The sequence below is a fragment of the Esox lucius genome, chromosome 13 (genome assembly GCF_011004845.1).
Source record: "Esox lucius isolate fEsoLuc1 chromosome 13, fEsoLuc1.pri, whole genome shotgun sequence".
Taxonomy (NCBI): Eukaryota; Metazoa; Chordata; class Actinopteri; order Esociformes; family Esocidae; genus Esox; species Esox lucius.
The window spans coordinates 29,748,892-29,763,367 of record NC_047581.1 but is presented as its reverse complement, the minus strand read 5'-3'; the positions used below and the strand labels follow the sequence as shown (position 1 = coordinate 29,763,367).

Sequence of the window (14,476 nt, the reverse complement as noted above, 5' to 3'; positions counted from 1 at the left end):
GGTGGACCTTTCCACCTGTCTTCATCCTCCAGTGAACCGCCTCTACGTTGCTGTTAACAAGTTCCCTGCTGTGCTAGGCTGTGAGCTGTGGATGGATGAGTGGCTACTTCCAGGCCACGCCCCGTCTCTCTCATTGCCCACCGTTAGCCCTCCCCTCTGGGGGAGGGGACAGTGATTGATTGAGACTTGAAATATGAAGCACTTGGGGTAACCACAGAGAAATTTGGAAAACAGATTGTTACAATTGTTAGATAAGATGTTTGTGGAGGATGTGGAGGACTACAATCTTGTGAAAATGTTAGCACAGCCCCTGGTGTTTTTTTGTTTTTTTTGGAAACATACATTTAAGCAAATTCCAGCCACAAGGATTGATTAAAGTAACCCAGTTTAACAAATCACACCAAGAAAATACAATTGTAGACAATTTAAAATGATCAGAAATGCAATTTCCCATGAAATGGCTACAATTACAATCAGGTGCACCAAAACAGGTGCAAGTTATTACAATATAATTTCTTATTAACTTGGGAGGGCCTTCCATAAAGATTAGAAACTTTAGTCTTAACCATATGGGTGTTTGGTAACACATCCAAGACTAAAAACCTGAGGCCCTGAGGCCCTAAGAATTAATATTATTGATGCCCATGAGTCTAGGAGAGGTTACTAAGCCATTTGCAAGCAAATAGTACATTGACTGACAGATCATCTACAACATTCGTGTCAAGCCTCTGCTCTCAAAAAATTATATTAAGACGCAACTCACGTTTGCCTGGGTAAAGACCAACACTTTTGGAATAATGTTCTCTGGAAAGATGAGTCAGAGGTGGAGTTCTTTGCTTCCTCAGGGCCTGGCCAACGTGCCATCATTGTTTCCGAATTCTTGAGGAGAATGTGAGGCCATCTGTCAAAAAATTTAAGGTGAACCAAACAAGGATCTTGCAACACAAAAATTCTCCAAAACACAAGCAAAGCTACTTAAGAATATTTCAAAAAGAAAGAAATGAGTGTTATAGAATTGTCAAAGTGATCTCAATCCTCTGCAAAGGTTTTACGAGGACTTGCACTCCATGCCTGCAAGGAACCCTTTCGAATGTGACATGTGGAAAAAAGACTGGGCAAAAATTCCTGATACAAGAAATGACTACGTTAAGTTCTCTCAGCCAAAACGAGCAACACCAGCTTTTGATAGGAATGTAGTTTTTTTTTTGCACTATGATTGCATTAATGTATATTTTAATTTCATTAAATGTTTAAATGTAATTTTATTTTGTTATAATTTCTTAAATTGTTTACTTGTCAGTTAATTTAGATAAAATATCCATGTGTATCCAAATGTATACAAAAAGAGACTTTCCAGGGGTAGCACTGACTTTTTCACATAACGTAACCATTAGAGGGGATATTTGTTAGAGGGGCTGTGGAGGATGTAGAGAACTAAAGGCAGTCAGAGGGTTTGTTTGTGGAGGATGTAGAGAACTGTTGTTAGAGGGGTTATTTGTAGAAAATGTAGAGTGCTAACTGCAGTAAAAGGAGTTTTGGAGGATGTAGAGAACTAATTGTAATTAGAGGGGTTGTTTGTGGAGGATGTAGAGAACTAATTGTTGTTAGAGGGGTTGTGGATAATGTAAAGAATGAACTATCATTAGAGGGGTTGTGGATTGTAGAGAATTAACTATCATTATAGGGGTTGTGGAATGTAGAAAACAAATTGTTGTTAGAGGGGTTTGTAGAGGATGTAGAGAACTACAGTAGTTAGAGGGTGTGGTTGTAGAGGATGTAGAGAACTACAGTGGTTAGAGGGTTTGGTTGTGGAGGATGTAGAGAACTACAGTAGTTAGAGGGTGTGGTTGTGGAGGATGTAGAGAACTACAGTAGTTAGAGGGTTTGGTTGTGGAGGATGTAGAGAACTACAGTAGTTAGAGGGTGTGGTTGTGGAGGATGATGAAAAAGATATGAGGGACTGTGTCTAGATACTTTTTGGCTCAAACCGACCTACTGATTCCCAGAGCTGTGAACTGAATTGGATAAAGTACACCAACATGCAACAGCGGGGGATGAAACAGCCATCTGGCCGAAATGTCACCCTAAGCCCAGGTCAAAGGTGTGCACTACATAGGGAATACAATGAAGTAGGTGTCCTCGATGTGACCTGATTGGTTTAGTTACCCCATCTTGCTTATCTCTAGCACGCAGGAGCACACTGGAGAAAACATCATTCAAATCGGGACTCCCACTGTTCTCTATGACCCTTGAAATAATACTGGTAGGCTTTTGTCTGATGCTTTAAGGTTGTGAAAGAAGGTGTAAGGTATAATTGTTTGGGTATAATGTAGAATGAGTTAATGTTTTACGGCCAGGAGTCATCAGAGCTAAGAGACAACAATGCTGCTTTAAAACCAGAACCGAAAGCATATTGTGCAATGTCCGCAGAGATCAGATTCATGATAAGCACAGCGCGTGTCGTCTCAGGTGTGTATTACCTTTTAAAGTCTGTTAAAGTTGTATATTCTGCAGGCGTACATGGAAACGCCCCACAGGAAGTGACTGAGTGACTGTCAGCATTAAGAGAATTGATGACAGAATTACTTTCCGGTGCAGAACAAATTACTTTGGAGTCTTGAGGTCTCCTAATTCTTTTAACACGTCTCCATTTTCCTGAAGCCTATTCTTGGGTGTGCAGGTCTGAAGCAGTGTGGAACATAGAGGAGTGGCAGAGAGAAGAGTGAAAAATACAAAGGAGAAGGGGAGAGGAGAGACGAGAGGGGAAGGTATAGAGGAGGAGGGAAGTGGGGGAGAGAGGACTGGGACAGGGTAGTACCGGGTAATACAGGATTACTATTCCGACTTTGCAGGCACTTTCGTCAGGGGTGTGATGGGTAACCATGGTGACAGTTAGCTTCGGGCCTGGCAACAAAGTCATTCCGATGATCTGAGGAAAAATGAATGCGTGGAACGAAGGCCTTCAGGAGACATGCGCCGTCGGAGACATGCAACCATCAACGACGCGCTCCTGCAGTATAACAGCCAAATAGGATTTGGAACATTTTAAGGTCCGGATGGCAGGGTTTATATTATTGGCTTTTATGTGGCTACAATGGACACCCAGGCAGTCTACGCCACTGAGTTAAAAAAAACTCTTTCGAAAAAATAATGTCCCGTATTGACGAGAGGTGTGGGCGTCGTCAAATGCGGCTGTTAAAATAGTACTTCTTTATAAAATATCTCTGTCAGCACCCAGGTGGAACTGAGGTGTATTTTTTGCAGGGAAATGCTTCTTTCCGGAGAACTCAGTGCTGGATTGGAAAATGGCCTTTTGTGTACCAGCTGTGTGATTTGGTTGGGGTAGAAAACTGCTGATGGTTGAAGGAAAGGTGAATGAAATGTTTAGGTTTGTGTCTGTCAGCTAACTGGACGATTTTAGTTGTAAATCACGCAAAGAAGGAGTGTTGGCAGTGACAATGATGGAGTATTCTGGTCCCCCATCTGAAATGTAACAAATAGGTTTTCCAACAGATATGAGCATTACAATGGCAATATGGTTTCTAACAGAGCTGAACTCAACAATTATCATAGGAGTTCCAACAGATCTGAACATGTGATCATAGGAGTTCCAACAGATCTGAACATTTGATCATAGCAGTTCCAACAGATCTGAACATTTGATCATAGCAGTTCCAACAGATCTGAACATTTGATCATAGGAGTTCCAACAGATCTGATCATTTAATTATAGCAGTTCCAACAGATCTGAACATTTGATCAAAGGAGTTCCAACAGATCTGAACATTTGATCAAAGGAGTTCCAACAGATCTTAACATTTGATCAGAGGAGTTCCAACAGATCTTAACATTTGATCATAGGAGTTCCAACAGATCTGAACTTACAGTATGGGGGAGATGTAACGTTGAAGTATTGAGGCAGGACTCATGCACAGGAGGAACTTCCATAGGGACAGTGATCAGGAACACAGGTGAGGACAATAAAGACAAACAGGCATCTGTAGTCCAAATGAGGGAGAGAGGGCTGGGTTGGATCTCACTGGCCCGGCAAGCCAGGACGAGAGAGGAGAGATCGGGGCATTACCGTGATCATTCTATTCAACCAATCCGTGTTTTTGACACTGAAAGAGATTATAAACTATCTGATTGCTGAAAAATCAATCATGACCCTCTGACCCTGGCATGACCTTAATAATAATGGATCTGGATTAGGTCCCACTCTGAGTCAGAGTTGATGGTGGTGTGTGTGTGTGTGTGTAGGCAGTTTGGTGTTATGCACCATTTTGTTGTGAGACACCATATAGATCTTTGCAAAATAATGTTCATTAATGATGAACGTATAACTTAATGGATAACTTAATGTTTGATATATAACAAACATGTTTTGAAGATGGAAAAACAACTCAGTCCATAGTCCCCTTGTTAAACAACTCTCTGACTGACACTGTGTATTTGTATTTGAATCCAGAGAAACGTCATCGATCAACATGTCCTTTTGTCTCCTAGGGAATACGGTGCAATTGATGATGTGGACATTGATCTGCACATTGATGTCAGTTTCCTAGATGTGAGTACAAAACGTCTCCTATAGCAGATGACTGATGGTTTGATTTAGATGTGACGACATCAGTTATTGTGCTCAGAATATCTGAATACTGAGAACAACAAGGAACTAGAATTTCAGAGGGTTACATTGTTTATGATTTGAATATTTTAATAAAATCTGTATTCAACATTCATCTTCTCTGGTTAGTCTCAATGAGATGGCACAATTATATTTTCACAAAAGAACCTAGCGAAAGTAGCATCGCATCGTCTGACAACACATTAACAGTGTGATAGAACAGGCATTGACATTACAGGCATTATGTTCACCATTACACCAGCTGGTTACAGGCCTTGACATAACACCACCCGGTTACAGGCATTATGTTCACCATTACACCAGCTGGTTACAGGCCTTGACATAACACCACCTGGTTACAGGCATTATGTCCACCATTACACAACCCAGATACAGGCATTGACATTAAATGACCCAGTTACAGGCATTGTGTTCAACATTACACCACCTGGTTAGAGGTATTGTGTCCACCATTACACCACCCAGATACAGGCATTGACATTAAACAACCCAGTTACAGGCATTGTGTTCAACATTACACAACCCAGTTACAGGCATTGTGTTCAACATTACACCACCCGGTTACAGGCATTGACATTACACCACCTGGTTACAGGCATTGTGTTCAACATTACATCACCTGGTTACTGGCATTGACATTACACCACCCAGTTACAGGCATTGTGTTCAACATTACACCACCCGGTTACAGGCATTGACATTACACCACCTGGTTACAGGCATTGTGTTCAACATTACATCACCTGGTTACTGGCATTGACATTACAACACCCAGTTACAGGCATTGTGTTCAACATTACACCACCCAGTTACAGTCATTGTGTTCAACATTACACCACCTGGTTACAGGCATTGTGTTCACCATTACACCACCTGGTTACAGGCATTGTCATTACACCACCCAGTTACAGGCATTGTGTTCAACATTACACCACCTGGTTACAGGCATTGACATTACACCACCCAGCTACAGGCATTGTGTTCAACATTACACCACCCAATTACAGGCATTGTGTTCACCATTACACCACCTGGTTACAGGCATTGTGTTCACCATTACACCACCTGGTTACAGGCATTGACATTACACCACCTGGTTACAGGCATTGACATTACACCACCTGGTTTTAATTTAATTGTGCTCAGGAGGAGATAGCCCTGGCATGGGATGTGATCCGCAGGGAGCCTGTGATCGTGCGACTTCACTGCTCTCTGACACAGTATCTGAATGGACCAGGTAAGACACCCCCCCCCCCCCCCACACACACACACATGCACACACGCCCACACGCACGCACGCCCACTTGCAAACACACAACTGTCTGTGGCTTAACATTGCTTACTTCGTTGTCTGATGTTTTTCAGTCCCCACGGTGGATGTATTCCAAGTGTCCACAAAAGACCGGTTTGGACTTGGTCATCAGCTGAAAAAGTATGTAAAAGAAATGGGGCTAATATGTACAGATCTTGATACTATATTAAAGCCACACAGCAAATAAACTAGCCTGCAGTAACAGGAAAAGTGTCACGTCTTTGTTGGGGTTATGTTAAAATTAAGTCTGGAAATACTGACTTTGGAATGATTTTAAAACTTGCGCTACAATTATACCATAACTGCCACAACCTGATGTGTACTCCAGAACAGAGGAGACCTGGCTGTACTTCTTAGTTTGATTAGGACAATAACGTGGATCTTTCATCATGGTTTCCATCCAGGATTATGCAGACGTTTGTTACCCAGCAGTGGAAACACCAAAGTAAAGAGAAGCTTAACTGCCCACACACCAAAAACAAGAACGACAAGAAGGTCAAATCTCCTCTCCACATCTTCTCAACGCTCCGCAGGTGAGAGAAACTTGACAGCATTGTCATGTGTTAAAGAATGAATCTGGCCGTGCTTGGTTCAGACTTGCTGTTTAATACATGATGCTGATGTTCCCTGTAGATGTCCCAGCTACCCTCCTCCAGGTTGTGTCAAGAGCAAGAAGAAACTGAAGCCCGAGCAAGATGGCGTCTCTAAATCCCAGCGTCTTCTCCGGCGGACCGGCTCCAGTTCTGTCAAACAGCAGTCCGAGGCGGACGGCTGCGCCCCCAGTGTCCCCGGCACCAAGGCCGCGCACCGCCTCCTGGGCCACTCCCTGTCCAGCGGAGACCCCCGTGTAGACCATGGGGGAGGGCCCGGCCCCGGGCCGCTCACCCTAAAACCCCATCGCCTCCTGAGCAGGCCGTGTCCCACCGTGCTCAAACCAGAGGACCTCCGCCCTGCTCCTCACAGGCTCATGCCCCGCTCCTGCTCCGGTGACCCCCGCTGTGAGCACGCCGGCGGGGTAGGAGGTGGTGGGATGGGAGCTCTGGGTGGTGGAGGTCTGAAGCCCCACAGGCTGCTGAGTAGGTCATGTTCTGGCTCCATCAGGACGGAGGAGTTAGACGGACTGAAGCACCACCACCGCCTCATGAGCAGGTTAGATCCTGCTCTACAGCGATGTCCTACTTTATTCATTTTTCTTTTCTTGTGTTTGACTATATTTTTATGAGCCTTTTTCTAGAATGAAGTGGCGGTACATTTATTATTATTATAATTTTTTCAACATATGACGGGGGTTGAATTGAGCGGATTCTTGAAACACACCTGACATAACCCACTAATAATGGTCAGAAGTTTAAATCCATTTGTGCCAGACACTCAGAAGCAATGCCTGTTACTCCGTGAAACTGTGTGTAACTCTGTGTAACTCCAGGTCCTGTTCCAGTAACACTAAGATGGGCAAGACGGCGGACATCTTTAAGGACTCTGTGGCTTCAACCGAGGGAAGGCGTCTCTCTCTAACATCAGGGCTGATAGGGATTCTTGCCCCCTCTCTGGCCACACCCCCACCGGTCAGTTATGGCTGGTCTAATTCATTCAGTTTTTTTATTTCAGTAGGCATCAGGAATAGTCCGTTTTTATTTGCCAGGTAAGAAACAGGAATAACAGACTTCCCTCTCTTCCTTTATAGCCAAACAATGGTGCCAAGTCAATCCCAATCAGAGACAGAGGCTTTCTCGTCCAGGTAAATGCTTCCTGAAATCCACTGAACTCCTCCATTAAACAGTTGGGTAACGCTGGACTGTCAGCAGACAGGTGTAATGAGCTGTTTTAAGCACAAGGGAGCCTTTATGATGTCTTATAACACCAGTGCTTTGTGTCTGCAGACCATGGAGTATGCTGAGCAGAGAATCCCAGTTCTAAATGAGTTCTGTGTAGTGTGTGACGAACCACACGTGTTTCAGAATGGACCCATGCTCAGAGTGAGTACACACACACACAGACACACACACACAACCACACACACAACCACACCACATAGGCACACGCAGTGGTTTCACCATCAGAATCACATTTCATACATTAACCTTGGAGTCGTCGTTTGACTTGAAATGTAAACCTACAGGGTAACAGAAACCTTCACTGTCCCGATACTTACGGAGATCACAGTATGTAGGCTGAGTAACTCTGAGAAGGGTTCTCCTGGTCGTCCTGTAGATTGACAGGGTCTGTGACCTCTAGCAGATTCTGACCGCTGACCTTTAGCCTGCCATTGACAGCCCAGACACGTATTAAAACTGCAGTCTGCAGGGTGGACATTAGATCAAAGACAACAACAGCACAGCCTTCTTGTGTGTCATTGGTAGACGTCAGCATCACCCCGGTCTTTTGTGGCTGAACACCTGGTGTATCTGTACACTCTGGGAGTCTTCATGTGCAATAATATCATTTACCCATATTGCAAAGCAAGTGCAACAGGATTTTTAAAGCATTTTAATTACACTTCTATATCTACTGTTGACACCTATCAGAGGCTATTATCAATAAATATTTGATATCATGCTGGTGATGTATTTATAGGAAAGAGAGAATTTAAAAGGGACAGTGCAATGCTCTAGGTATAATATGTATTTTCTAAAAACAGTTCCTTGCTTTAACTGGATTCCTCAGCCAGACACAATGAACTACTCACATATCAGATGGTGAAACTGTTCACCGCATCCCAAGACTGGTTCTGTTCTGATCTGTGACTCTGAGGCAGTTAAAGACTGCTGCCAGACTAACTGTTCTGTTCTGTGACTCTGAGGCAGTTAAAGACTGGTGCCAGACTAACTGTTCTGTTCTGTTACTCTGAGGCAGTAAAATACTTGTGCCAGACTAACTGTTCTGTGACTCAGAGGCAGTTAAAGACTGGTGCCAGACTAACTGTTCTGTGACTCAGAGGCAGTTAAAGACTGGTGCCAGGCTAACTGTTCTGTTCTGTTACTCAAGCAGTTAAGACTGGTGCCAGACTAACTGTTCTTTTCTGTGACTCCGAGGCAGCTAAGACTGGTGCCAGTTAACAGACACACTTAAATCTTCAAAGATTTGTCAAAAGGCTGTGTTCTCTTTCAATTGATATACCAAACCCTTCTTAGCCTACGGGGTTTTGGCTTGCTTTTCGGTGTAAGCAAAGATCTTGTTAAACTAAACCAAGAAAGCCCCGAAGCTGTCTTTTCCATCACGGATAAAATCGTCAGATTCACTACCCGACCACTATGCTTCCTCCCCTCTAGATGAGCACTTTTTAATTTAAGAGGTACCTCTCAGGTTCCTGTTGTTCTACACATATGTTCTATCTGAACAGGGCTCATGCTATCCCTTTGGACCCTTAAGTACTGTTTTGGTTGGGGGTATCCCTATCACCAGAAATAATAATTCCTGGGGGGGGGGGGGGGGGGGGGGGGGGGGGGGGGGGGGGGGAGGGGGGGGGGGGGAGGGGGGGGGGGAGGGGGGTTGCTTATTGATGGACAGAATATGATTATCATTGGGGTCGGACAGGAAAGACTGTGTGTTGAGATTATAATTTACATACAGCATCAGTCAAAGGGTTGGACAAACCTGATCATTCAAGGGTATTTCTTACAATATCTTACAATTTTCCATGTTGTAGAATAATTTTGAAGATATCAATACTATGAAATAAAACATTTGGAGTCTGTTAGCTACCAAATACGTGTTAAACAGGTCAAAATACATTTATATTATAGATTCTTCAAAGTAGCCACCCTTTGCTTTGACGACAGCTCTGCACACTCTTGGCATTCTCTCAACCAGCTTCATGAGAAAGTCTCCTGGAATGCATTTGCAATAGTCTTCAATGTGTACCCACATATGCTGAGCACTACAGACATAATGATGGTCTTCTGTAAACCAACCCTACCTTGTCACAACACAACTGATTGGTTCAAACGCATTAAAAAGGAAAGCAATTCCACAAATTGACTTTTAGCATGGCACACGTGTTGATTGAAATGCATTCCATGTGGCTTATTCTTCTTGTGTTCAACGTTTCAAAAACCTTCTAAAGACTATAACTTCCAGACATTTTGGACACTGTATCCATTCTCTGTGTCCTGCCCCACTACAACACCTACAAATACTAAACCACATAAAAATGCACATTATCTGTTGCTGCAGGATTATTTTCAGGCTATGTAAAACTGGCTCAAAATAAGACACAGCATCTGAGTCTGTCCCGATGGCCGGCTGTGTGGACAGCAGCCTGTTTCTGGCTCATTTAACCCAAAACGACCTTTTCGCTAACGAGCAGAACAGCCATTCATTACAATCAATCTAAATGAATTAGAGGGGTAAAATATGCCCGTAAGGCAGGCAAGATATGTTTGAATTAGATTATTTATATGGTGTGTGTGTGTGTGTGTGCGCGTGTGCGCTTGTGTCTGTTGGGGTTGTGTGTGGGCTGGGTGTGGGGGTGTGTATGTGGGGTATGTGTGCGTTTTATGGGGTGTGTGTGTGTGGGGTATGTGTTTTTGTTTGTGGGGTGTGTGTGTATGTTTGGGGGGTATGTGTGCGCATGTGTGGGGTATGTGTGGGGTATGTGTGTGTGTGTTTGTGGGGTGTATGTGTGTGTGTTTCTGGGGTGTGTGCTTGTGTGTGTTTGTGGGGTATGTGTGTGTGCGTGTGTTTGTGGGGTATGTGTGCGTGTGTGTGTATGTGTTTGTGGGGTATGTGTGTGTGCGTGTGTTTGTGGGGTCTGTGTGTGTGCGTGTGTGTGTGTGTTTGGGGGTGTGGTGTTTGTGTGTGTGTGTTTGTGGGGTCTGTGTGTATGCATGTGTTTATGGGATTTGTGTGCGTCTGTTTGTGGGGTATGTGCGCGTGTGTGTGTGTTTGTGGGGTGTGTGTGTGTTCTGTGTCTCCTCTCCACAGCCCACAGTGTGTGAGAGGGAGCTCTGCGTGTTCGCCTTTCAAACACTGGGGGTGATGAACGAGGCTGCTGACGAGATCGCCACAGGAGCTCAGGTACATCACACACACATATATGCACCTACACACACACACACACACAAAGGTAGCTAACTGGCCTCACTGTCTCCTAGGTGGTGGATCTGTTGGTGTCGATGTGTCGGTCTGCGTTGGAGTCGCCCAGGAAAGTTGTCATTTTTGAGCCATATCCCTCTGTGGTGGACCCATGTGACTCCCAGGCGCTGGCCTTTAACCCCAGGGTACGACCCTAACATTAACCCCGAAACCTTACCTCAGCCCTGACTCAAGATTCTAAACCAGAACTCTAAACCTAACCGTAATCTTGACCCTAAACCAAACTGTGCCACCTGACAGCATGACAGACTGACTTATGAAACTTGAATATTTATAACTATACCACGCTGCCATCTAATTGAGACCATTCATGTTTCTGATACATACGTAACCGTGGCAGCTTACACAGACATGGAAGACGGCATGTTACTGGACTGTACCAAGTGATCACAATGCTTGTGGTTCATTTCAGAAAAAGGACTATGATCGAGTGATGCGAGCCCTCGACAGCCTTACATCGATCCGCGAGATGACCCAGGTATGGATCCATAACGGAACAGCACCATACAGCAGGACATTGTCTTCTCTGGCATCAATGTATTTCAGCTCCCGGATTTACTGAATTCTACAATGTGCTCCATCGACGACACACAGACGCCATCATAACACACGAAGATGTTCCTGTTTTATTGCGTTTCTAACTCTCATACAGTGCCATGTCTCCTGTTGCAGTGTTTTCAGTCACAGTGTCTCCTGTCACAGTGTCTTCAGTCACAGTGTCTTCAATCACACTGTCTCCTGTCACAATGTCTTCAGTCACAGTGTCTCCTGTCAGTGTCTTTAAACACAGTGTCTTCAGTTACACGGTTTCCTCCCACATTGTCTTCTCTCACAGTGTCTCCTGTCACATTGTCTTCTCTCACAATGCCTTCTCTCACAATGTCTTCAGTCACAATGTCTTCAGTCACATTGTCTCCTGTCACACTGTCTTCAGTCACATTGTCTCCTGTCACAATGTCTCCTGTCACATTGTCTCTTGTCACAATGTCTTCAGTCACATTGTCTTCAGTCACAGTGTCTCCTGTCACATTGTCTTCAGTCACATTGTCTCCTGTCACATTGTCTCCTGTCACATTGTCTCCTGTCACAATGTCTCCTGTCACAATGTCTCCTGTCACATTGTCTCCTGTCACAGTGGCTCTTGTCACAATGTCTTTAGTCACAGTGTCCACTGTCAATGTCTTCAAGCACAGTGTCTTCAGTCAGTGTCTCCCGTCAGAGTATCCTCAGTCACAGTTTCTTCAGTCACAGTGTCTCCTGTCACAGTTTCTTTAGTCAGTTTCTTCAGTCACAGTGATCACATTTAAATGGGAGGTACCATAAGTCTTATTATGACACTTGCCATAAGCCATCAACTTGTAAGTAGTTACGTCATTGTTTCCCAACAGGCACCTTACTTGGAAATCAAGAAACAGATGGACAAGCATGATCCTTTAGCACACCCCTTATTGCAGTGGTAAGAAAAACAAAAAGAAACCAGTCCTGCTAGCGCGACCTTGGACAACGTATTCTAAGGCAGTGGAAGTCAGTCACTTGGCTTGAGGAGACAGTAAGGAACTCCTTCCTTTGTTCTTCCCTCAGAAACCCTGGAAAACAGCAGTCAGTCAGGTCAACAGAGTCAGTCCACCAGGGTTTTCTCACATCCATCCTCATTCTGTTCCAGCCCATTGTTCTAATGAGGACTGTTGGATGAAAACCTCTTACCTCTCAAAACAAGATGTTTTTTTCCTCAGTTAATAAAAACACAATTATTAAACTTCCAAAAGCGATTTTGAATACGTTGTCTTGGTCTTTGAAAATAGAATGTTCCCGATTAAACTGAGAAGAGTTACAGCTTTCAGTACGTGTAAGAAATGGCCCAGTGGGCAAAAATGCAGTTAATCTGAAAGCAACTTTATATTTTCTAGCATTGTGTACCATTGAGACCCCCCCTCCCCCTGAGAAAATATCAGCTAGCCTATTGCTGAGCCATCAGAAGTACTGGCTGTCATACTGAATGTACACGAACAGAGCATGACATGACAGAATGCAGAAGGAAGAATACATTTCACCTCCGCAGAGACAGTGTGATTGACAGTAAAAAAAAAATATATATACATACAGCAAGCAGCTGTTATGTTGCAGAATGTGAATGTCTGAGTTAAACTTCTTTCTTTTGTCTACAGGGTGATATCCAGTAACAGATCACACATAGTTAAACTACCGGTAACCAGGGTGAGTTCGCTCCTGACGGGAGGTTAAGTATCATTCAAATGGTGTGTCTTTGTCCTTAAAGAAAACATTTAATGAACACTGCATTTGGGAATTGGTTTGAAACCACTTTATTAATGTCACGGGCACTCTCAATCAGTGAGGCCCCCTACAGCTCACTTGGTAGAGCATTGCACTTGCAGCAGCGGGTTTGAAACCCACAAGGGTCCAGTTTTAAAATATGAAAAGGTTCTGTACGTAAACTACTTATACAAATACAAACAACCAAATAAAAACAAATTGTTATTATGTATAGTGACTGCCATAGGTATTAGGACATTGAAGAGTGTTTAAAATCAAACAATTAATAAGAGGTTAGGTATAGATTAATAATAAGAGGTTAGGTAGTGATGAATAATAAGAGGTTGGGTATAGATTAATAACAAGAGTTTGGGTATAGATTAATAATAAGAGTTTAGGTATAGATTAATAATAAGAGGTTAGTTATAGATTAATAATAAGAGGATAGGTAGTGATGAATAATAAGAGGTTGGGTATAGATTAATAACAAGAGGTTAGGTATAGATTAATAATAAGAGGTTAGGTAGTGATGAATAATAAGAGGTTGGGTATGGATTAATAACAAGAGGTTAGGTATAGATTAATAATAAGAGGTTAGGTATAGAGTAATAATAAGAGGTTAGGTAGTGATGAATAATAAGAGGTTGGGTATGGATTAATAACAAGAGGTTAGGTATAGATTAATAACAAGAGGTTAGGTAGTGATGAATAATAAGAGGTTGGTTATAGATTAATAATAAGAGGTCAGGTATAGATTCTCAGCCTTTATTTTAAGGAACTGGTGTACATATTGGTTTTGACATTTAGAAAGACAAACCGTGTTATTATACCGTCCCCATATTTCAAGGGTGTTTCTGGTTCATCAGTTATGTCTCATCATGATGTTATTTATATTAGAGCTGTAAATGTCTAGTCTTGGCGTTTGAGTGTGAAGTCTGTCAACCTGAAGACCAAAGAGGTTTCAGTAGAAGTCAAGGAAGCAATTATAAGGCTGTAAAACCTGATACATAGCCATCATTTTATTTCCCAAAACCAAAGGTTTGAAACTTTTAAAAAGCAATGCTGAGCTCAGAAATTGCTTTTACTTGCCAGAAAAAAATGTCAGGCATACAGTATGAGATGAAAATTAACATAAGCACCAGAGTGATAACAAG

At 43.1% G+C, this 14,476-nt stretch overlaps 1 protein-coding gene across 1 annotated transcript in view; it reads left to right on the top strand.

Annotated features, from left to right (window-relative positions):
- The window catches only part of parp8 (poly (ADP-ribose) polymerase family, member 8), a 47,210-nt gene that overhangs the window by 27,760 nt on the left and 4,974 nt on the right, over positions 1-14,476 (top strand). The window contains exons 8-20 of the mRNA XM_010876963.5: positions 4,507-4,567; positions 5,792-5,882; positions 6,011-6,077; positions 6,362-6,490; positions 6,591-7,106; positions 7,384-7,522; positions 7,642-7,695; positions 7,838-7,933; positions 10,881-10,973; positions 11,051-11,176; positions 11,464-11,529; positions 12,440-12,507; positions 13,217-13,265. Of these exons, the coding sequence (XP_010875265.1) occupies positions 4,507-4,567; positions 5,792-5,882; positions 6,011-6,077; positions 6,362-6,490; positions 6,591-7,106; positions 7,384-7,522; positions 7,642-7,695; positions 7,838-7,933; positions 10,881-10,973; positions 11,051-11,176; positions 11,464-11,529; positions 12,440-12,507; positions 13,217-13,265 (1,555 nt within the window). The remainder of the gene's footprint in view (positions 1-4,506; positions 4,568-5,791; positions 5,883-6,010; positions 6,078-6,361; positions 6,491-6,590; positions 7,107-7,383; positions 7,523-7,641; positions 7,696-7,837; positions 7,934-10,880; positions 10,974-11,050; positions 11,177-11,463; positions 11,530-12,439; positions 12,508-13,216; positions 13,266-14,476) is intronic.